Raw genomic sequence first — 22,311 nt, 5'->3', positions numbered from 1 at the left:
GGTGGAGGGCTGAGGCAGGGTGTCAGCAGGGACAGAGGTGCCAGCTCCGAGCTGAGCAACAGGCAGGACACAGTTTTGTCTTTATTTGACTTCAGATGAAGAACGCAGAGCGCGAGGCAGAGGAGGGAGAGTCTGGGGCACCCCTGCACACGGGGCAGCACACACAGCATAGGACAGGCGCAGCGGGGCTGGCACAGGGCCACCACCTCACCGGTCCACTTCTCCGAAGACGATGTCCTGTGTGCCTGGCGAGAGGAGGAGAGAGATTAGGGCAGATTCAAACCCCAGGCCCCTAATCCAGCCCCCAAGAGCAGGGAAGGAACCCCCCCAGTAAGAACTAGTAGCTTGAGGGGCTTGCGCAGCCATGCAGCTGCAAGTGCTCAAGCCTCAGGCCGAGGAGCCAAACGTACCGATGATGGCCACAACGTCTGCCAGCATGTGGCCCCGCGACATCCTATCCAGTCCGGCCTAGGGGAGAGAGTACAGAGCACCCATGTCAGCCTGGAGCCTTCCTCCCCTGCCACGACGAGGATCAGGGGCACCTGAGCCTTGCCCAAAGCTCAGGGAGCCCCTTGACAAGCCATCACCCTGGCCTCTGTCCTGGGACGTGGCGAGGTGTGACAAGGACAGTGCTCTGGAGGACTCTTGAGGACTTTCCCGAGGGTGCACAGCACCCTTGACCTGGTGCTGTGCCCTTCCCTGCCAGCCGCTGTCACATCTACCATACAGGCGGCACAGGAAGAGAAGTGGTAAGGAACGGAGCCAGCGCGGCTTTGGTTGATCCTACAACTAACCATTAGGAGCTGCAGATTGCTCACCCCAACGAGAAAGGTCCCTGCCTCTCACCCAAGCTGAGGTTTCCAAATTTGAGGCACAGATCTCCTGAACCTTGGCCCAGGCCAGGCTTTGTGCAACGGCACGAGCTCTAGCGCAGGGGCAGAGCGGGGCCCAGCACTGCCCAGCCTCGCTCACCACTTCCGGAGCGGGGTGCGGTGCCGGCAGCAAGCCTCAGGCCCCAGGGCTGGTCCCCACGGGCAGCGCAGCCCAGCTCCCACATCCCGGAGCAGGGGTCCAGCAGCAGAGGGTGCGCAGCCCCCGTCAGCATGGGCCCCTTCTTCGGGGAAGGAAGTGGTCAGCTATCAGCAGAGAAAGGAAACCAGCTCTAACAGCAGAAGCACGAGAAACCTCGGAGCAAGCAGCAGCAAAGGGACAGTTGGGGCCCAAAGGAGCAACCATGTCCCAAAGGAGCAGGGAAGGGCCTTGGCTGGCTCCGCCACGCACAGCTGCGGCCCCCCTAAATCCTGGCAACACTCGCCGCCTCCTGCAGTCCAGCGGCTCCCTTCAGTCTGAGCCAACAGCTCCCCAAGCACCATGCTGCCTGGAGGGCTCCACAAGACCAGGAAGAGCTGCACCAGGAACTGCTGACGTTGGGAACATGCAATCGACAGCCCTTTGGCCTCTGCCCAAGCCTCCAGGGTTAGGGCTGCGCTTGGAGTGAGCTCAGCGCAGACAGCTGGGGAAGAAAGTTCGTCCCAGGAAGAGCCAGCATCTGCCAAGCCACATCCCATTGACCAGCAAGGACCAGGGACACATGGATCACAGCCAGTTCCCTGGAGACATCCCTCTGCTTTGAGCCAGGCTGGCCAGGACTTGTCCCCAGGAACATGGCCACAAGGAGTCCTGGGTTGGCAGCACCAGATGCAGCCAAGGCCGAACACATGGGGCATCCCAACCTGCCTGTCCAGCGGGCTGGAACTATCCCCCTCTTTCTCCTTCCAAAGGAGGAGCCTTGCGGTGGCTCCAGCCCAAATCACACCCTTGCAGCAGCACGTCTTCAACTGCCCCCAGTCCTCCAGCCCCACAGCAAGGCTACGTCGCCCGCGGCCCACCCAGCCACACGGCAGCACTGGATCGCCTACCAGGTGAGCAAATCCAGGCGCCTTGATCTTGCAGCGGTAGGGGCGGCTGCTGCCATCCGAGACAAGGTAGACACCAAATTCACCCTGCAAGGACACGGGGAGAGAGTTGATGACAAGCAGCGACACTGTCAAGGGGCTGCAGCTCAGTATCCCAGCCACACAGGCTGTGTCCAGCCCAGCAAACACCAGTCTCACGTGAGAGAAGAGACCCAAGGGATGGGATGGCCCACACGTCTGCGATTTGGGTAGCAAGAAGCCTAAAGCCTCTTGTAGCCTTCAGCCACCCGGTGACGGGACGGCTGTCAAGTCCCCAGCAGCATCAAGGGTCAGCCAGCAGCGGCTGTTTGCACAATGCCAACCAGGACAGGCACCCGCCACCCCATGCAGCCAGCACCCTTCTCCCACCCCCTGGCAGTGCCGGGCGCTGGTCAGGGTGGGATTAGCCATACCACTGAGCCCACTGCCCCACTATGCAATGAGAACGGGCACCTTGGGGGCTTCGATGGCCGTGTAGGTCGCTCCAGGAGGCACCTGGTAGCCCTCCGTGTAGAGCTTGAAGTGATGTATCAGGGACTCCATGGAGGTCTGCAAAGAGAGGAGGTCACCACGGCAGAGGGCCCACGCAGCTCGCCTGCGGCAGGGCAGGCACGTGGCCCTGTGCATGCCGGGGACAGAGGCAGGCAGAAAATGTCACACATGTTCCTGCCCGCTCCACAACGGCTGCTGACAAAGAGCGAAGCTTCAGGCATGGGAACCTGGGCCAACAGCGATAACAACGTGGGCAGCTGAAGTGATAAGGCAGGGCAGGACCCATCAGATCTCCTTCTCACTGGCTCACAGCAGGCCCCGGCCTTCAGTACAAGCTGCTTTTTAGCTAAGATGGGTGCAGCAAACTCACCTGCACTCAGAAGTGCCCAGCGCAAAGCCTTCCTCCCCACCCACGCGTGGCCAGAGCTGGCTCGAGGGGACGAGGTGCAAAAGAGGCCAGGCAATCCCCCAGCTGAACATCCGCACAACACCTCCCCCCTGCCCAGTGGGGCAGGGAGAGATGCAGAGGCAGATGTCACAGGCCAAAACTTCAGCCCGGGAGCGTGATACCAAACCACACTTCCTGCTCACCAGCATGAGCGCTGACATGCAGCCAGCAAGACCTCAGCCTACCCCTTGCACTGCTGAGCGCCTGTGTCGTCACCAAGCGCCAGCAGCATGGCCCGTTGGGATGGGGCGGTAGGGGAGGAATATGGCTTTTACCTTCATCTCTGCCCTTTTTGGAGGGGAGATTTTGGCATCGTCCACTTTGATCTCTCCCTCAGGCATCTTGTTGAGGCATTGAAGGATGATGCGGAGAGACTGGCGCATCTCCTCTACGCGGCACAGGTACCTGGGAGGGCAGAGAGAAGGACTCAACCACGAAGTAGGCAACCTGCCGGGCTGCCAGAGCCATGGCAGAGACCCCATGCCACTCAGGACCAGCACCCCGTGGGGAAACCATGGCTCCAGCACTGATCCACGGAGGAGGTCTAACCCTGCCAAGGCCCCAGTACGCTGCAGAGGGTCCCCCAGCACCCTGCCCAGCCAGGAACATGTCCCGCACAGAGCGGGAAACCACGTACCTATCGTAACAGTCGCCCTGAGAGCCGATGGGGACGTCGAACTCCACCTGGTCATATACGTCGTAGGGCTGGGTTTTGCGCAGATCCCAGTGGATCCCTGAACCCCGTAGCATCACCCCACTGGGCAAAGAGAACCAGGTGAGTGATAGGCACACATCGGGGTCCACAGCAGCCAGGACCTCCCAGAAGGATGGCTTAGGGACTGCAGGCGCATAGGGACAGCAGGACACAGAGTCACAGCTCCAGCCACACTGCAGCCACTGGGTGGCACTAATCTGACAGTCATCAGTCCCTGAGGCAGGCCTGATCAGCCCTTGGGACTTCTGCAGTCAGCGCTGAGCTCTCTGGGTTCAACTCTGATCCTTCTGGGGCTGTCCGGAGGCCTGGCAGGGGCTGGCATCTACCCTCCAGAGTCAAGGAGGGAGCCCACAACATCCCCATATCTCCTTCATGGCCTCCCTGTCCCCTTCAGCCACCCGCCTGGCACCAGGCCAGGGAGGAAGACACAGCTCGACCCTGGCAGGAAGCTGAGCCACCTCGGCAAGCATGCCCAGACCACAAGACCTACCTGAACCCGTAGTTGAGAGCCTCCTCCGCCGTTATGACCCCGATGTCAACTGTGCGGTTCTTCCAGATGCGGTTGTTAGTGAGCATCTGCAGGCAGCAGGATGTTAGTGGCCCATCTGCAGCACCAAGTTAAGGTAGGGCTGCCCCCTGCCATCTCCTCCCTTGTGCAGTCCCCTTCCTCTTGGCAGAGATTTTTAGCCCCGCCGGTGCTGGATGTGCCTTTTAGCTATCATGTGGTGCCAGCCAGCTCGACCTACTGGCACTTGTGCCACTGCATGACTGGGTGAATAAGCCTATGCTGGCCATGCCCAGAGGAGAGCGGGGACAGGCCATACAGATGCCACTCCCCTACGACAGCTCTCAGGGTGCTGGGAAGTGGGAATCATCCTTCTCTCCCAGCTTTCAAGCAGGACACAGCTCCTGTCCCCATGTCATGGAGCTGCTCATCCCAGAGCCTCACCTCTTCCACCTCATCTATCCGTATGGAGAAATTCTTCACAAACTCATAGATGTCGTCCATCAGCCCCAGGGGCAGGTCCTGTGCGTGAAGAGGGCGAGATGAGTCCGTGCACAGCCAGTGGCACCAAGGCTGCAGGTTGGGAGGCGCTGGAGGGACAGTCACCCGCACAGGGACACGGGGATGGCCCTGCACATCTCCGCCAGACTGGAGAGGGTCTGCAGGGAGCCGTTCTCTAGCATCCCAGCGAGGCCCAACACCAGCGGTGACAACCTGCCAGTCCAATCCAGCTCGCAGGCGATGCCGAGCGATCGGGCTCCCACAGCGTGTGGCAGCTCGAGGCACAGCTCGGCAGAGGCCGAAGGAAGCAGCACGGCAGCCCTTACCTGGTGCACCCCACCAGGTCGGATGTAGGCGGCATGCATCCGAGCCCCGGAGACCCGCTCGTAGAACTCAAACATCTGCAGGGAGAGAAGGGAGCCCGCTGCACCCAGGCATGACACGGCACCCTGGCTCCGAGGGCACAGGAAGATACAGGGCACTCACCCCACGTCTGTGGGTAGCGCTCAGCCCCAAATCTACCCCCACGACATCGCAGACATAGCTTTTCCTCATGGAAAGCTCTAGGACCTTGTGCAAGAACGGCTCTTGCTGCAAAATACTCACTAAAGCCCCTCTCAGAGTGGCCAGTGAACAAGAAAGTGTGCAAAGGTTTTGCAGGAGGGATGGTTGGCTCCATCCGATGGTCATAAGCCAGTCACCCTAGCCTACAAGTGTGGCTGTGGCCTCCCGGCCTCCCTTGAAATTACTCCTGTTCCAACCACATCTGAAGTCAGATCTACAGCATCCTCCAGCAGTTCACCCCCCACAGTGCTCTGTCCTGAAAGAAACCCCAAGGGGATCAAAAACTCCAGGTCTGCAACCTCCAGGCAGGCCAAACCACAGTCTGGTAGCTGGTTCCCCATAGTAATTCCTCCTTAGCACAACCCCTTTTAGGACCTAAGGCTCAAAACACCCTCTTCTGGGGCAAGGCTGCCCTTCGCAGGTCTACAGGGAGATCTCCCGTCCTCTTCCTGGCCGCCCTGTGAGTAGAGTGGCCTTCCCAGAGAAGGGCTGGAAGCTCTGCCGGGCCCCAGCAGGCTCTCAGTACAGCTGTCCTGGCATTTACCTTTTCCCTCTCCTCAAACATCCAGAAGAAGGGGGTCATGGCCCCGATGTCCAGTGCATGCGTGGTGACAGCCATAATGTGATTCAGGAGCCGGGTTATCTCTGCAAAGAGGACTGGAGGCAGAGATGGCATGTTAGAGGGACGAGCACCCCCATCTCCTGCACAGAGTCCCCGCACCACCCCCCAGGGAAGGGACACTTGGGGCTGAGCCGGCCAGGACACAGGGTCTGCCCCTGCCTAGAGGCATCAAAGCAGTGGAAAGCAGAGAGCTGGTCTTCACTGGCCTTGGAAAGCTGGGGGCAGAGCCCTGACTCCACTGAGGTGGGAGAAGTGGGGAGAAACGTCCCAGCTCAGAAGGAGGCCTCCTCCCCTCATCATTCCTACAGGCAGGGCATCACCCAGCTGCCCCCAAACTGAACGCAGCAGGGCAGGAATCATTCCTCCTCCTCAGAGGCATCTGTGGCTGCCAAGCAGGGATAGACCAGTGGGATTCCCCTGCCCACGCGACGGCCAAGACCTTCACAAACAAGGCCTTGACAGTGCCACAGGAGAGCAGAGAAGCAAGGCAAGGGCTCATGGGAACGCTCGCCTTTGGGACAGGAGCTGGAGCATCCACACAAAGGATCCAGAGGTGTGTGGGATCGTTCTCACCTCGGATCCACTGAGCCCTCAAAGGCGGACGGATGTTGAGCAGCTTCTCCACAGCTAGAGAGTAGGCTTGTTCATTGCACATCATGGACACGTAGTCGAGACGGTCAAAATAGGGCAATGCCTGCCAAGAGAAACATTCCTGAGGAGCTGCGGCCTGCACTCGAAACCACGCAGCGAAGGCTTGGGACTACCAGGAGCGCTCGGAGGCTTCATCCAACTCGGGTAGCGCTCAGATACGGACACCAGCCTCAGGTCGCCCATTGCCTCGCCCTCCCTGGAAGGGATACATGCAGCACAACCATGCAGAGAGCAGGAGGAGCGCAGCTGGAACAGCAGAGCAGACAGGCCTCGGACATGCCCTGCCCAGCACTCTGGGCATTCCCACCACCCCTCAGCTCTCTCCAGGGAAGAGGTATCCCTCCAGCACACAGCTGGTGACAGTCCCCAGCAGGGATTTGCCCCAGTTTCCATAGCATTTTCCTGGTCAAATGCCAACCAAGAGCTACAGGTCCCGCTAGGCCTTCCTGACAGAGAGAAACACGCTTGAGTCCTCTGCCGGATGCTACCCTACGCACAGAGCCCAGACAGCTCCTGGAGCTTTGCGAGGCTGCAGGTTGGCTTGGGCAGGTTGGAGCACGATGACAGATTTTTCCATTTTCCCAGAGAACACGAGCCACAAAGAAAGCCCAAAATCTCCGGCCCCGGGCAGGCAAGCAGGGTGTCCCTCCCTGCAGACAGACTACCCTCTCCTCGGGATGAGGCATGAAGGAAAACACGGAGAAAGTCCTTCTGCGAGAGTTTTGTGGCTCACACTGACGCCATGAGCTTGGTGTGTCCTGTGAGAGCTCCAGGCTCTCTGATCTGTAGAGCTACCTCAGGGAAAAGGGAGCGCTGCTCCGCTCTGCCCAGCTCACAGGGGACGCAGGCTACATTTCCACCTGGCATCCACAGACTCCCATGGCACATGCCAGCCACCCCTGCTGAGAACCGACTCTTTCGGTGCCGATGTCCGGCAGGCACCACGGGACAGCTCTGCGCAGCTGAGCACAGCTGTCATGGCGCTCTTCCAAAGCCGCAGTGGTCAACATCGCCTTGGCCCTGTGCCTCACACTCCCGGCTCCCTGCCCGTCCCCTGCTGCTCCCCTTTTCCTGGGACTGGATTATTTCAAGCACTGTTCCTCCTGCTGGCGGAAAGGTTAGATCTGATTGGGATGATAAATCTGCAGAGCTCTGTTTACAAACGCCGCTGCAAAATCTGACAGATAATTAAATCTACTTCCAATGCTCCAGAAGGCTGCTGACGTATCTGATTAGATGGCCACAGACAGACAAACAGCCTGGTTTTCTCCTACTCTTGGCGGGAAGGGACATACCTTGGCTCTCCTCACCACTTTCCTAACACTTTACTGAAGACCTCGCAGCATCTCACAGACAAAAAACAACCCCTAAGCTGGGAGCTCCTTTCTGGACACAGAGGGAGACCGATCTGTTGATCGAACCAGAATACAAGCAGGAAAGGCTCGGCATCGGGTTCCTCCACAGTGCAAACATGGGGTGCTCCCTTCGGACACCCCCAGGCACGCTTCTCAGGCCATCTCTTCCACAAAAGGAAACCTCAAAGGCTCAGAAGACCTTCCAAGCCCCACTGCAGATTACCTGGAGATAAGTCTTGTACTCAATGAGCTTCTCAGTGCCTCGGTGCAGCAGGCCAACGTGTGGGTCGCACCTCTTCACGGTCTCCCCGCTCAGCTCCATGACCAGCCGCAGGACCCCATGGGCAGCTGGGTGCTGCGGCCCAAAGTTTATTGTCAAACTAGAGACCTTCTTCTGAGCCGGAGGGTCCTTGTCTGCTCAGGGGAACAAGGAGGAGAGTCAGGTTAGAGCACGCATCTCCAGGCAGGGAGAAATGTCCACCTCCCTTCAGAAGCACTGGGGCCCCAAGGTATTTTGCAGAGCAGGAGAACAGGACAGCCCTCAGCCCTCTCCAGCAGCGCAAACGCGCTCGGCCCTGCAGGTCGTACGCAGCACAGATGTCTCAGCCAAGCTCAGCGCTTGGCTGGACATGGGGAACGCAACGTCCCGACAGATGGTTCCCATCTTAGCCAAACACAAGACTTGTGGGGTAGGTCCAAGGGCTCGACTCTGCCTTTTGGACGCTGAGTCCTTGCTCGCTGCTGTTCCTGGCACGCCGAGCACACCAAACGGCTTCCCGAGCTGCGCTCGCAGAAGGGACTCAGACCCCAGCAGAGATCGGCAGGGCAGCCTGAGGAAGACCAGTGCACCTCCCAAAGCACCGCTTCCCAGGGCCCGGGGGTCTTGCAAAGCCAAAATGGCGATACGAGGTTCCTGAAGGGTAAAATATTCAAAATTTGACCCGTGCCCAATGCAGAAACTTCTCACAGCAGCTCTGGTAGTGCAAAGAGCTAGACCCTCCCTCCACCCCCTGCTCCTGGAGCTGCTGCAAGGGGAAGTTGTCCCATGTGCGCAGCTATAGGACGTTGCACTGACGGAGCTGGGCCCACAAGCACCACTGCGCTTCACGCAACACAGGACACAGCTTGGGACCAGCTGTGTCCCAGCTGTCTGGCAGCTGTGGGCTATTCCCTTTGGAGCTTACGTCACCGCAAGGTACAAGGGATCTCCACACGCATAGCTGAGGAGATTTCACCACTATTTCCGCCTTGACCATGCTGCATCACCACACTCAGCCGTCTCGCCCAAAGCATCCTAGATGAGGCTAAAGCTCCCAGGGAACTCACGTCCGTGCACCCATAGCACCCCTGTGCTGAGCTCGCCCCCACGACGCCAAACCAGCCTGGCCAAACTATGCCAACGCGGGCACAGGCTGCCCTACAATAAAACCAGATTAGTCCAGTGTCACCGGTTCTGCCAATCTCCAAAATCACAGACGGAGGGATCCTTCTGCATTCCCTTTCATTGCTACTACATTGAGTCTTTCAGATGAGACCGCGCGGCTGCTGTTGAGCTGTGGAGATCCCAGAACTCCCTCCCTTTGGTCCTCCCAGTGACCAGCTACCCTTGCTGATAAAATTTTGCTGAAGGAACAGAACCGCCTCATTCCTATTTGATACCGACTTCTTCATGGCAGCACTAGGCTACAGTCCCTCTGCCTGAAGACTCCCCAGCCTGATTCTGCTCCTTCTCTCCCTTGCCAATATTCATGCTGCTAAGGACAAGAGCAGGAGAAACCTCTCCAAGACCCCAAGGCAACCAGCCCACGCTCAAATCCAGCTCAGCAGCTCCTTCCCGCTCTGCTACGTCTGCCAGATATCAGCCCGTTACACGCACAGGAGCAGCAAAAATCCATCCGTTTTGCACAAAACATCTTTCTCGTAAGTACTGGCAGCATGAACAGTGGTAGCGACAGACCCGGAAACTCCCTTCCCACTGAGACTTTCTCTGCGCCGTCTCCAGGAAAAGGCCTCGCCGGCCCTGCGGCGATGCTCAAGCGAGGCAGCGCTGCAGCGGCTGGTTAGCAGACACGCGTGGCTCCCGGGCAGTCGTGCGACCACGGGGCCAGCCAGGAACCTCTCTGTGCCCCTGTAGGGCACAGCCAGGGCTTCACCGTGGGGCCCTGCCCGATGCCAGTCCTACAGGAGGTGTGGGAGCATCCTAGGAGGATTGGGAGCGGTGGGATTCATCCCTCTGGCAGCTGGGTGTCCCCTCACCCATGGGGTCAGCCTGGTCCGGTGCTCAGGGCCCCGGCAGGCATTGACTGTCCCTGCCTGGCACAAACCCCAGTCACCCCAGACTCACAACCCCGGGCCCCAGGCACCAACTAGGCACCCGCTGAGCTAAACCAGAACCTGGGCACCCAGGAGCCCAAAGCACCCATTGGGCACCCACCAGGCCTCCAGCGGGCACCCCCTGAGCCCCAGGCATCCACCAAGCCCCCACTGAGCCATTGGCTCCCACCAGTCAATCCAACAAGTCCCAACCTGGCTGTGGGCCACCACCAAGCACCCACTGGGCTCCCACTGGATAGGCAAGACACCAAAACAACCACCACACTCCATAGCACCCATCACACCCTCACTTGAGCCACAGATACTTGTCCAAGCCCAAGCTACCCACTGGGCCCAGCCTGGCTCTGGGCACCCACCAAGCACCCACCGAGCCCAGAGTACCCACCTGGCATCTACCAGGCATCCAAGAGGCCAAGGCCCCCACAACACCCACGGGACCTTCACTTGAGACGAGGGCACCCTCAGAGCCCAAGCCACCCGCTCAGCACCAAGGGAGCCAGCCAAGGACTCACCAGGACTGGGACACCCGCTGTGTACCCCCCTAGCCCAGGGCACCTACCAGGCCCCCACCAGGTCCCCAGGACCCCAAGGCACCCAACAGGAACCCACAGGCCCATCAGGCCCCCACTCAAGCCACAAGCAACCCCCCCAGATCCAGGACACCCAGCAAGCACCCAATGAAACCCAGAGCACCCACCAGCACCCATTGGGCCTGGGGCACCCATTGAGCACCCAGGGAGTCCCACGCTGGCCCAGGGCCCCCCCGAGAGCCCCCCTCCCTGGTCTCCCCCGGTGTCCCCAGACCCCCAGGTCCCCCCTGACCCCCCCCCGGGCCGGCGCTCACCGTTCCAGGGCGGCGGCACCCACTTCTCCGTCTCCTTGCTCGGGTACATGACGGCGCCGGCGAACTGCTGCGCCCACTCCACGTCGGGCTGCCATTGCCTCGCCGCCCTGCGCACACACACACGCCGGTGAGGCCCGGCCGCCGCCGCCGCCGCCGCCGCCGCCCGCCCGGCCGCGCCGCCCCGGCCCAATCTCACCTGGCCGGGGCCGCCCCCAGCCGCGGCGCTGAAGGTGCCCGCAGCCGCCACAGCGCCCGCAGCGCCGCCATCTTGCCCTTCGCCGCAGTGCGCACGCGCACGCACCGCCCCCCCCCCGGCGTCGCCGCCGCCGGCGCGGGCGCCATGTTTGGTGAGGGCACGAGAAGCGGCCGGGCTGGGCCAGCCGGGCCCCGACCCCCTCCCGCGCCGCCATACTGACTAGGGGCAAAATCCGCGGCGGCGGAGTGACGGCTTTGCCCGCGTCGAGGCCGAGCTCCGTCGCCATCTTTACTAAGGGAACCACCCCGTCCCGAGCTGCCGGGACCCCCGGGCCCCGTGGGTGCTGACCCCGGCACAGTCTGACCCCACGCACCGCTGCAGCCCACAAGGGACCCGAAATCTCTGGCCACAGCCAGGGATGGACGCGTCCCAGCCCCAGGTGCCACCCGTCACCTCCGGACAGGCACAACCTGTCACCCAGCTGTGACAGCCGCCGTTCCCACCCAGCGTCCCCGTCCCGCGACACCCCATCTCCCCTCACCACGGCCTGCGGCCACCCCGGGGGCTGCCAAGGCAGCAAGGGGGGCTGGGGTTTGGGGTGCCATGTGGGTGGTTGGGGGGTGCTGGGGATTGGGGTGCCACGTGGGTGCTGGGGGAGTGGGGGTGATTGGGGTGCCACGTGGGTGCTGGGGTGTTGGTGGGGGGATGCTGGGGATTGGGGTGCCACGTGGGTGCTGGGGGGGTGGTGGGGGGATGCTGGGGATTGGGGTGCCACGTGGGTGCTGGGGGATGATGGAGATTGGGGTGCCACGTGGGTGCTGGGGGGTGCTGGGGTTTGGGGTGCCACGTGGGTGCTGGGGGGGGGGGGTCTGGGTGCCACGCTGGCACTGAGGGGGCCGACAGGGCTCCAGCATCCCGTTTGCCCCCCGGGGACACCGGGGACAGCCCGGCCCTGCCAGCAGCCTTTGCCGCGCGCTCCGCCGGCCGTCCGCCTGCCACCGTCCCCTGCCGGCCTCCCCGGGGCCCTGGGAGTCATCCCGGCCCCGCGGCCCCGCTGACGTCACCGTCCCGGGCTCCGGAGTGGGTGACGCCAGTGGTTGCCGGTGGCTTGGTGACTCGCGTCACGGCTGTTCCCCATCCCGGGCGTGAGTCACGGGCGCCCGCCGTGCCGGCAGGGCTGACAGCACCCAGCTGGGCGCCCGCGGGACGAACGCCCCGGCGTGGGCGCATGGAGGAGCCCGTTTGCACACCCACGCGTGTGCGTGCGTGCGTGCGCGCTCGGAGCGTCGCCAGGTTCATGCAACTGTGCGTGCGTGTGTGTGCGCGCACGGGTGTGCGTGGCACGGCAGCTCCGTGCCGGGAACTGCCTGTTCCCAGCAGGAGGTCGGCGGCGAGGATGTGGGACCGGGCACGGCGCCGAGGGGAAAGCACGCCGCTGGGACCAGCTTCTGCGCCTGAGCCGGCTGCCCTTGGCTTCGGCGTTCCCAACCCGCTCTCCGACGGCCCCTTCCCCCCCCCCAAGCAATTCCAGCCTTCCCAGCTCCCAGCCCAACCTCGTTTCCTGACGTCACTGGAGCTCAGCCCGGGACACCCAAGCTGGGGGTTGTCCAGGAGCCCCCGTGTGCGTCAGCCCCGGGGTCACTGAATCCCTGGGCTGGCACCCCTGGGTGCGTGGGAACTGGGATGCTCCAAGGTCACTGAGTTCCCAGGCCAGCACCCTGGGGTGCCCGGGATGCTCCAAGGTCACCGAATCCCCGGGCTGGCACCCCTGGGTGCGTGGGAACTGGGATGCTCCAAGGTCACTGAGTTCCCAGGCCAGCACCCCTGGGTGCCCGGAATGCTCCAAGGTCACTGAATCCCCAGGCTGGCATCCCTGGGTGCATGGGAGCCTGGGATGCTCCAAGGTCACCGAGTTCCCAGGCCAGCACCCCTGGGTGCACAGGATGCTCCAAGGTCACTGAGTCCCCAGGCTTGCACCCCTGGGTGCCCGGGATGCTCCAAGGTCACTGCATTGCTGGTGGGTGATGCAGAGCACTCGGACACCCCTGAGCACCACACCGGCCCTGACGTGACCTTGCCACAGCAGGGACAAGACTCCGCAGCCCCAGGGGACAGGGCAATGCCAGGGTGCAGGCAGCACCCATTGGCACCCATCAGCACCCATGGCAGGCGGAGAGCCTTGAGCCGAGCCGGGCACTCGCCCATCACCAGGGTGTTCTGTGGTTGCGCACGGTGCTGCGGGTTTCTCCCTTGTTTAGAGGAGAGGGGATGGGACAAGGGGGACTTTGCAGCTGGAGCCAGGGGCTGCCGGAGCCTGGCGGATGCTGCACGTGGCAGATGCCAGAGCCGGAAGATGCTGGATGTGACCAATGCCGGTGCTGGCAGATGCTGGATGTGACCAATGCTGGTGCTGGCGGATGCTGGATGTGGCAGATGCTGGAGCTGGCGGATGCCACATGTGGCGGATGCTGGAGCTGGCGGATGCTGGATGTGGCGGACGCTGGAGCTGGCGGATGCTGGAGCCGGTGGTCGCTGAACATGGCGGATGCTGGAGCCGGCAACGCCGGAGCCAGGTGGCTGAGTCCATCCGGGTGGGCTCGCCGAGCCGGCAGTGAGCAGCACTCACAGGCACGGGCACCCGGCCAGCACAGGAGCCCTGAGCCGGCTCCGCAGCCAAGTCCTGGCTCCGGCTGGGAAAATCCCAGTTTGCAAAAGTGACTCGACGCCGCTTCGGAGGCCGGCAGGGCCCAGCACGGGGAGAGGAGTGCAGGCACCACGCTGGGACCGGGGGTGACGGCGGGGTCCCGTTGGTGGGACCCCTGCCCCGCCTCACCCCGCGCGGGCACGGCGCCTTGGGGCCCGCAGCAGCTCCGGTGCCGGGGGCACAGAGGCCCTTTGTGCCACCGCTCCGGGTGTCACTGGCACCCTTTGTCCGGGGCTGCGTCACCCCTTTGTTCTGCTGGGGACAGCGCGGTCGGTGCCCGTGTCCCGGCCGGCTCCGGCGACGTCTCCTCCAGCCCCGGCCCCCGTCTCTGTGGTGGGGTGCAGGGCACCCTGAGCCGGGCCGGGGTGCCGGGCGGGATGGCGGGTGCCGGCGGTGCCGGATGGTCACCGGTCCCGTGCGGCAAGGCAGGAAGGGCCCCGGCCCCCCTTTACGAGCAGGGCGGAAGCAGGATACAGCCCACATCCTGCTTCACTCCGGGCCTTCCTCTGGCAGTGCCAAGCTCCCGGCTGGCCGGAGGGGCGGAAGGGCCCTGAGGCGGGGGACAGGAGGGTGACTTAGCCCGGTGACACACCACATGCGACCAGCTTGCCGGGAAGAGCGGACATGGGGAGGGGGTTGGGGCTGTTGGACAGAGGGATGGGGAGGCTGGAGGGGCCAAGGAGCGATGGAGGGATGGGAACAGGGATGGACGGAGGGATGAGGATGGGGTAGGCAGAGGGGGGATGGAGGGAAGGGGAAGGGATGGAGGGGATGGGGAGGATGGGCAGAAGGGATGGGGAAAGATGGAGGCAACAGGGAGGGATGCAGAAGGATGGAGGGATGGGGATGGGGAGGAGTAAAGGGGACCTGGAGGGATGGAGAGGGATGGAGGGATAGGAATGGGGAGGGATGGAGGGATGAGGAGGGATGGAGGGGACAGGATGGGGGAGTGGGGTTAATGGGGGGCAGTGGGGTATCGGCAGTGGGTCAGGGCAGGGGGCAGTGGGTGCTGTGGGGCAGGGGTCCAGGAGGGGGTGGGTGCCAAGGGCTCTCTACACTCCCACCATGACCCCTGGCATGGGGTGCCAGGAGTGGGGGGGGGCTGGAGGAGCCACCCTGGGGTGCCCCCAGCCCTACACCCACTCGGGGCACCCTGAGGCCACCCCGACAGCCCAGCATCCCTGGGGCCACCCCACGGCAGAGGGGGGGTGCAGCCTGGCGGGGGGAGCAGGCAGCAGAATCGCACCCCCCGACGCAGGGCGCCCGCCAGGCTGCCTGCAGAGCCGTGCATCCCGCGGCGCACACGGGGGTGCGCGTGCATGCGTGCGTGCACACGTGCATTTGTGTGCACACCCGTGCAGCTGGGTGGGTGCAGGGGCGCATGCACGTGCAAGCGTGTGCGTAGGTGGGTGCAAACGCACCCGTGCATGCGTATATTTGCATGTGCACATGCATGTGCGTGCATGCACACGTGTGTTCAGGCATGGGCACGCACGTGTGCATGCACACATATCTGTGTGCAGACATATGCATGCACGTGAGTGTGTGCAAGCTGGGTGTGCGAGTGCAGCTTGAGGCCCTGGGTGGGCAGCCCCTGATGTGCACCCTGGTCACAGCACCCACAGACTTGCACCCCAATCGTGACAGGCACAGACATGCTCCCTGATGGCAGCGTCCACACGTGCACCCCGCGGCGCCCACAGGTGTGCACCCAGTCACGGCACCCAGCTGGGCACCCGAATCCCAGCACCCACAGATTGCACCCCAGTCTCGGCACGCACAGACGTACACCCTGTCACGGCACCCACGGACACGTTCCCTGATCCCAGCACCCATGGACATGCACCCTGATCCTGGCGCCCACAGCTGTGTGCCCTGGTTATGGCACCCACGGGTGTGCGCCCCAGTCGGGGCACCCACTCTGTGCCCTCTGGTCATGGCCCCCACAGCCGCGCGCCCTGCTCACGGCACCCAGCCGCGCTCCCGCTGCCCCGGCCGCGCCCGGGGGTGCCACGGGGGTGCCGACTCCCGCATCCCGGGGGGACAGGGGGGTGCTCCGCCAGGGCACCCCCGCTCCCGGGAACCCCCCGCTCCCGGGACCCCCTCATTCCCGGACCCCCCTGCTCCTGGACACCCCTGCTCCCGGGACACCCCTGCTCCCAGGACACCCCCGCTCCTGGACCCCCCGCTCCCGGGACACCCCCACTCCCGGGACCCCCTGCTCCCAGGACACCCCTGCTCCCGAGACACCCCCGCTCCCGGGACACCCCGCTCCCGGGACCCCCTCACTCCCAGACCTCCCTGCTCCCGGGACACCCCCTTCCCGGGACACCCCGTTCCCAGGAACCCCTCACTCCCGGACCCCCCCGCTGCCGGGAATCCCCCCCGTTCCCGGGAACTCCCAGCTCCCGGGAACCCGCCGCCCCGCCCCGTCCCGCCAGCCCCGGGGTTGCGCGTTCCCAGAAACGGTACCGGGGGGGGGGGGGGGAGGCGGTGCCAGCACCGGGCCCGCCGCCAGCGCGGGATCCTCCTGCCCCGGGGCTGCCCCGGTTCCTCCCGGGGGGCCGGATCTCCCCGCCCCGCCGCCGCCCGGCCCGCTAAAAGGAGGCGGCGGGGCGGCGGGGCGGCACCGCTGCAGCGGGCCGAGCCGGGGCAGGCGCCTCCCGGTGTCCGCCGTGCCGGGCCATGCGCCGCGCGCTCCTGGCGCTCGTGGCCGCCGCGTGCTGCCGCCTCGCGTGGCCGCGCGCCGCCGCCGCCGCCGCCGCCACCGCGCCGCCGCCGCCCGCCGCGCTCCGCCAAGCGGCCGCTCCGGGCCCCGCGTGTCCCGTGACGGCGCCGGGAAGAACCGCGCCGCCGCCGCCAGCCCCGAGGAGAGCCAAGGTACGGCCGGGACGGGACGGACCGAGACGGGATGAACCGGGACGGGACGGGACGGACCGGGATGGGATAGGATGAATCGGAATGGGATGAACCGGGACAGGACGGGATGGACTGGGATGGGATGGATCGGGATGGAATGGGATGAACCGGGATAGGATGAACGAGGATGGGATGAACCGGGATGAGATGAACCGGGATAAGAAGAACCGGGACAGACCAGGATGGGACAGACCGGGAATGGACTGACCGGGACAGGACAAACCGGGACGAGACAGGATGAACTGGGACAGGATGAACCGGGATGGGACGGACTAGAATGGGATGAACCGGGATAAAATGAACTGGAATGGACTGGGATGGGCCGGGCCAGGATAGGGTTGAACTGGGACTGGATGGACCAGGGCAAACAGGGATGGGATGGGGCGGACCGGGATGGGATTGGATGAGATGAAGAGGGATGAAGCAGGATGAGATGGGATGAACCGGGATGGACCGGACCAGGACGGGACGGGATAGGATAAAACAGGACAGAGCGGGATGCGATGGGATGAACCGGGACGAGACGGACTGGGATGGGATAGGATGGACCGGGATGAGATTGCACCGGAGTGACCGGGCCCGGGGCAGGGCGGGGAGGGGCCGGGCCGGGACAGTCCGGGGGGCCGGGCTGGGATGTGCCCCCATCTCCCAGGTGCAGTGACACTGCCCTGAGCCAGGAGCCCCAAGGGGGCAGCCGGGGCCGGCAGGGCACCCACAGCCAGGCCCCGGGAACACTGGGGGCCCCGGGCCCCACTGACGGCACCCTGCAGCCCGGGACCCCGGCCCAGGGCCCGAGGGTGGCGGAGGACACTGACATGGGCTGGCAGTGACAAGTGACACTGGTGGGGGCTGGCGTGGGCCTCAAGGGTCATGGGGGGAGGGGCACCGGCAGGGGCCGGCATGGTGACAGGGGACACCAGCAGGGGCTGGCACGGGGCTCGGGGGTGATGGGGATTCCCGGCTTTGGGCTGGCATGGTGACAAGGGACACCAGTGTGGGGTGGCACGGAGCCTGGGTTCATGGGGGCCACCAGCGAGGGCTGCTACGGTGATGGGGGGGGGGCGGCACCCTGCCCGGGACGCCGTCACCCAGCTCCCGGTGCCCCGGCAGCGCTTCGCCTCGGTGCCGCGCTACGTGGAGACGCTGGTGGTGGCGGACGAGTCGATGGCCCGCTTCCACGGCGCGGGCCTCACGCGCTACCTGCTCACGGTGATGGCGGCCGCCGCCAAGGCCTTCCGGCACGCCAGCCTGGCGAACCCCGTGGAGCTGCTGGTGACGCGCCTGGTGGTGCTGGGCGAGGGCACCCCAGGGCCCCCCGTCACCTCCAACGCTGCCCAGATGCTGCGCAACTTCTGCGAGTGGCAGAAGGACCTCAACGACCCCGACGAGGACAGTCCCCAGCACTTCGACACCGCCATCCTCTTCACCCGGCAGGTGGGTGCTGCTGGATGATGGGGACCTGGTGGGTCTGGATTGGGGGTTTTGGGGGTGCTTGGGTGCTGGTTAGGGTCTCCTGGGATGTCCCAGGGTGTTGGGGTGCTGGTTGGGGGCTCTGGGTGGCTCCTAGGGGGGGTGGGTGCTGGCTGGGTCCCTGGGGCCCGTTATGGGGTGCTTGGGTGCTGGTTGGGGTCCCCTGGGATGTGTCCCAGGGTATTGGGGCGCTGGCTAGGGTATTGGGGAGGGGGTGTGTGATGGTGCTGGTTGGGATCCCTGGGATGTGTCCTAGGGTGTTTGGGAGCCGGCTGGATCCCTGGGTGGCCCCTAGGAGGTTTGGGTGCTGACTGGGTTCCTAGGGCCTGTTGCAGGGTGTTTGGGTGCTGGTTGGTGTCCCTGGGTTGTCTCTGGGATGCTCCTGGGTTTATGGGTGCTGGCTGGGTCCCTGGATGCCCCCTGGGTTTTTGGGTGCTGGCTGGGTCCCTGGGATGTCCATCGGTTTTTGGGTGCTAGCAGGGTCCCTAGGGCCTGTCCCAGGGGTTTTGGGTGCTGGCTGGGTCCCTGGGTGCCCCCAGATTTTTGGGCACTGGTGGGGGCTCCGGCAGGGCAGCTCCCATCCTGTCCCCCGTCCCCCCCAGGACCTGTGCGGGGCGGCCACCTGCAACACGCTGGGCATGGCCGACGTGGGCACCGTCTGCAACCCCACGAGAAGCTGCTCCATCGTGGAGGACGACGGGCTGCAGTCGGCCTTCACGGCCGCCCACGAGCTCGGTGAGGCGCGGGGAGGGTGGTATGGGCTGGGGGGGGACGATCGTGCCGGCATCCGCGGCGTGGGGGGCGAGCAGGGGCTGGGATCGAGCCCTTCTCCCGTCCCCCGGAACAGGCCACGTCTTCAACATGCTGCACGACGACTCCAAGCCCTGCGAGGAGCTGAACCGCCGCTCCAGCGCCTCGCGCCACATGATGGCCCCGGTGATGTCCTCCGTGGACCCCGAAGAGACGTGGTCCCCTTGCAGCGCTCGCTTCATCACCGACTTCTTGGACAACGGCCACGGTACGGCGCGGGCGGCAGAGTCGCTCCGGCGGGGCCGGCTCCCGGCTCCGGGTGCTCGGGGACGTGCCGCGCCGTGCAAGCACGGCTCGTGGACAAGGACGCGGGGGGGGGGACGGTGCTGCGCGTCCCCGCACCCGTGACACCTCCCCGTCGGCTCTGCAGGCCACTGCCTCCTGGACAAACCTCTGGAATGGCTACGGCTGCCCTCGGCGCTGCCGGGCAGCGTGTACGACGCCGACCGGCAATGCCAACTCACCTTCGGGTCGGAATCGCGCCACTGCCCCGGCCCGCAGCCGCCGTGCGCATCGCTCTGGTGCACCGGCCACGCCAACGGGCGCTCCATGTGCCAGACCAAACACTTCCCCTGGGCCGACGGCACGCCGTGCGGCTCCGGCAAGACCTGCAGGAACGGGATCTGCGTCGGCCACGGCGACATGAAGGCTTTCGACGTGAGTGGCCCGGCGGGGGGGTTATGGGAGGGGGGGGGAGCCGGCGTCCCGCCTGCGAGAGCGCCCTTCCGACGTCGCCCTCTCGCCCGCAGACGCCCGTGGACGGCGCCTGGGGGCCGTGGGGCCCGTGGGGCGAGTGCTCGCGGAGCTGCGGCGGCGGCGTGCGGTTCTCCCGGCGGGAGTGCGTCAAGCCGGCGCCCCGCAACGGCGGCAAGTACTGCGAGGGCAAACGGACCCAGTTCCGCTCCTGCAACGTCGACGCCTGTCCCGGCACCGACCGTGAGTGGGGCCGGGGAGGTGGGCAAGGGGCCGGTGGTCATACAGTGCCGCGTGGCAGGGGGGGGTCCCCATCAATGCTGGCAGGCTCGGAGAGGAGACCCCCTCCTCCCATCGCCGGCACGCCAAACCTGAGCACTCCGGAGAGGGCACGAGACACGGCTTCGGTGGGAAAACCAGCCCGAGCCGTGGAGATTCAGGGGCTACAGTGGGATTTCGGGGTCCTTCCTAGTGCTGATGGGTGTCCCCCTCTCTCTCCCTGCAGCCCTCGCCTTTCGGGAACAGCAATGCGCTGCCTACAACTACCGCTCCGACCTCTTCAAGGGCTTCCCAGCACCCATGGATTGGGTGCCGCGCTACAGCGGCGTCGCCGAGAAGGACCAGTGCAAGCTGACCTGCCAGTCGGAGGCGCTGGGCTACTACCACGTGCTGGAGCCGAGGGTGAGAGCGATGTCCCCAGCGTGCGGGCGCCCCGGGGTGCCGCAGGGCCGGGCCGGGTGCTCAGGTTGCGCCGTGCTTGCAGGTGGTCGACGGGACGCCCTGCTCCCCCGAGAGCACCTCGGTGTGCGTGCAGGGCCGCTGCATCCCTGCCGGCTGCGACCGCGTCATCGGCTCCAAGAAGAAGTTCGATAAGTGCATGAAGTGCGGCGGCGACGGCTCCAGCTGCACCAAGATCTACGGCTCCTTTGCCAAGGCCCGGTAAGGGCTCGGATGGCTGTGGAGATGGCACCCACGGGTGGCACGGCCCCGGTGCTGCCGGGTTCCCCCGCGCACCCTTGGCTCCCTCCAACCCCCTCTCTTTCTTCCAGCTATGGTTACAACGACGTGGTCACCATCCCGGCGGGAGCCACGCACATCCTCATCCGCCAGATCTCGGCGGTGGGCAGCGGCGGCGGCGACGTCTTCCTGGCGCTGCGGCGGCCGGACGGCACCTCCCTCCTGAACGGCAACTACGTCCTGGTGCCCTCGGAGACGGACGTCAAGCTGGCCGGCGGCGCCACGCTGCGTTACAGCGGGGCCACCAAGACCATGGAGATGCTGACGGGCCGCGGGCCGCTGCGGGAGCCGCTGGTGCTGCAAGCCTTGGTGGTGAACGAGCAGCGGCCGCCGCGGCTCAAGTACAGCTTCTTCGTGCCCCAGGAGAAGAAACGCCCATCGGCGGCATGGGAGAAGCAGAAAGCCGAGATCCTGGAGATCTTGAGGAGTCGCCGACGCTCCAAGTAGTCCTGGGGGACCCAGGAGTTGGCTGACGGGCTCTCTGCTGCCTGGCGTCCCCCTGCGAGCCCGGCCGGCGTGAGGACCTGGCTCTGCGGACGTCCTCGCTGGCCGGGTCCGTCCCCGCGCAGCCCTGGGGTCGGGCAGGACCGTTAGCACTGAAGCACCTATTTATTTGGTTATTTATTGCTCGCTGGGAGCGGGGGCACCACCTACGGTGCGGCGTCGGGCAGCTCCCCCAGCCCTGGCTGAGCCCTGCCAGGCTCACGCCACGCGTGGGACGAGCCGCAACGCACGTTGTAACCGTGTCTACCTCAGCCCCCCCCCTCTCCAGCCACATCCCCCCAGGCCTGTTCCAGATGCCCCCCCCCAAGGGGCACCCCCTGCCTGGGGCAAAACCGGGGTGTTCTCCCTGGGCAGGTCTCAGGATCCCCCCGCATCGCTGTCACCCCACTGGCGTCACCCCAGGCTGGCGACAGGTCGCTGCTAGCTCCAGCCTTCACGCACAGAGCAGCTCTTTGAGCTATAATTTATTACGGGATGCGTCGAAGCCGCGGGCAGTGCCCGGGCGAGGGCGCGTTTCCCCGCTCCGTCCGAGAGCGCGGTCTCTCCTACGCGGCCGGGCTTTGCAGTAGCGTCGCGCACGATTATTTAAAGCTATTTATGGAGCCTGCGCGTGTGGGTTTGTGGTCACTGGTGCCGGCGTGGCAGGGCAGAGCCTGGCACCGGGCGCGCACGGCTTTGCCCCTTGCGTGCAGCTGGGGCCCAGCAGCTGCAGGCTGCATTAACCCTCCGTTAATCCACCCCGCAGCCTTAGGGTGCTGCTGCGTGTGGCCCACAGGACCCAGGCGTCCGGGAAAGGGTTGGGCCTGGCAGGACACTTCTTCCACAGCGTTTCAGGATGTGGCCAGCACATAGGGTGGCATCGTGGCCCTCGGGATGTGGCGCTAGCGCTCACCTCGCTCTTGGGGCAGAGGCCACCTCAGCACAGCCAGACCTTCGCCCCAGCTGCCATGACTCGGTGCCAACTGCCGAACAACTCTACAGGGGTGACCCAGCTCTGGGGCACCCCTGTGCC

General features: G+C 64.9%; 2 protein-coding genes across 3 annotated transcripts; one reads left to right on the top strand and one right to left on the bottom strand.

Moving 5' to 3' along the window:
- Positions 1-52: 52 nt before the first annotated feature.
- On the bottom strand, positions 53-13,781 carry NDUFS2 (NADH:ubiquinone oxidoreductase core subunit S2). 2 transcript variants are annotated; one of them, XM_067313561.1, is made up of 14 exons: positions 12,736-13,781; positions 10,987-11,093; positions 8,032-8,222; positions 6,376-6,496; positions 5,725-5,837; positions 4,943-5,017; positions 4,560-4,637; positions 4,101-4,186; positions 3,533-3,652; positions 3,171-3,300; positions 2,409-2,504; positions 1,920-2,003; positions 411-468; positions 53-245 (listed from the first exon to the last, which is right to left on the bottom strand). In XM_067313561.1, the coding sequence occupies exons 2-14, from the start codon at positions 11,033-11,035 to the stop codon at positions 208-210; spliced, it is 1,239 nt and encodes a 412-aa protein (XP_067169662.1). In that variant the 5' UTR covers positions 11,036-11,093; positions 12,736-13,781; the 3' UTR covers positions 53-207. The 2 variants fall into 2 exon arrangements, with proteins under 2 accessions (XP_067169662.1, XP_067169661.1); XM_067313560.1 differs by lacking the exon at positions 12,736-13,781 and adding an exon at positions 11,183-11,277.
- Positions 13,782-17,855: 4,074 nt separating this feature from the next.
- ADAMTS4 (ADAM metallopeptidase with thrombospondin type 1 motif 4) lies at positions 17,856-21,806 on the top strand. Its single transcript, XM_067313159.1, has 8 exons — positions 17,856-18,239; positions 18,878-19,010; positions 19,123-19,293; positions 19,456-19,742; positions 19,835-20,021; positions 20,284-20,459; positions 20,542-20,717; positions 20,828-21,806. Exons 1-8 carry the CDS (start codon positions 17,856-17,858, stop codon positions 21,240-21,242), a joined length of 1,929 nt encoding a protein of 642 aa, XP_067169260.1. The 3' UTR covers positions 21,243-21,806.
- The last annotated feature ends 505 nt before the right edge of the window (positions 21,807-22,311 follow it).

This window comes from Apteryx mantelli, chromosome 31 (assembly GCF_036417845.1).
Source record: "Apteryx mantelli isolate bAptMan1 chromosome 31, bAptMan1.hap1, whole genome shotgun sequence".
Lineage (NCBI taxonomy): Eukaryota > Metazoa > Chordata > Aves > Apterygiformes > Apterygidae > Apteryx > Apteryx mantelli.
This window is presented reverse-complemented; position numbering and strand designations above follow the sequence as displayed.

Coding starts and splice junctions, on each gene's coding strand:
- ADAMTS4 (XM_067313159.1), top strand. CDS start 17,856: ATGGGGGGGGGGCGGCACCCTGCCCGGGACGCCGTCACCCAGCTCCCG. Junction 20,022..20,283: donor CGCCTGTCCCGGCACCGACC/GTGAGTGGGGCC, acceptor CTCTCCCTGCAG/CCCTCGCCTTTCGGGAACAG. Junction 20,718..20,827: donor GGCTCCTTTGCCAAGGCCCG/GTAAGGGCTCGG, acceptor TCTTTCTTCCAG/CTATGGTTACAACGACGTGG.
- NDUFS2 (XM_067313560.1), bottom strand. CDS start 11,253: ATGGCGGCGCTGCGGGCGCTGTGGCGGCTGCGGGCACCTTCAGCGCCG. Junction 6,497..8,031: donor AGTACAAGACTTATCTCCAG/GTAATCTGCAGT, acceptor TTCTCTTGGCAG/GCATTGCCCTATTTTGACCG. Junction 4,187..4,559: donor GGATAGATGAGGTGGAAGAG/GTGAGGCTCTGG, acceptor TGCTGCCTGCAG/ATGCTCACTAACAACCGCAT.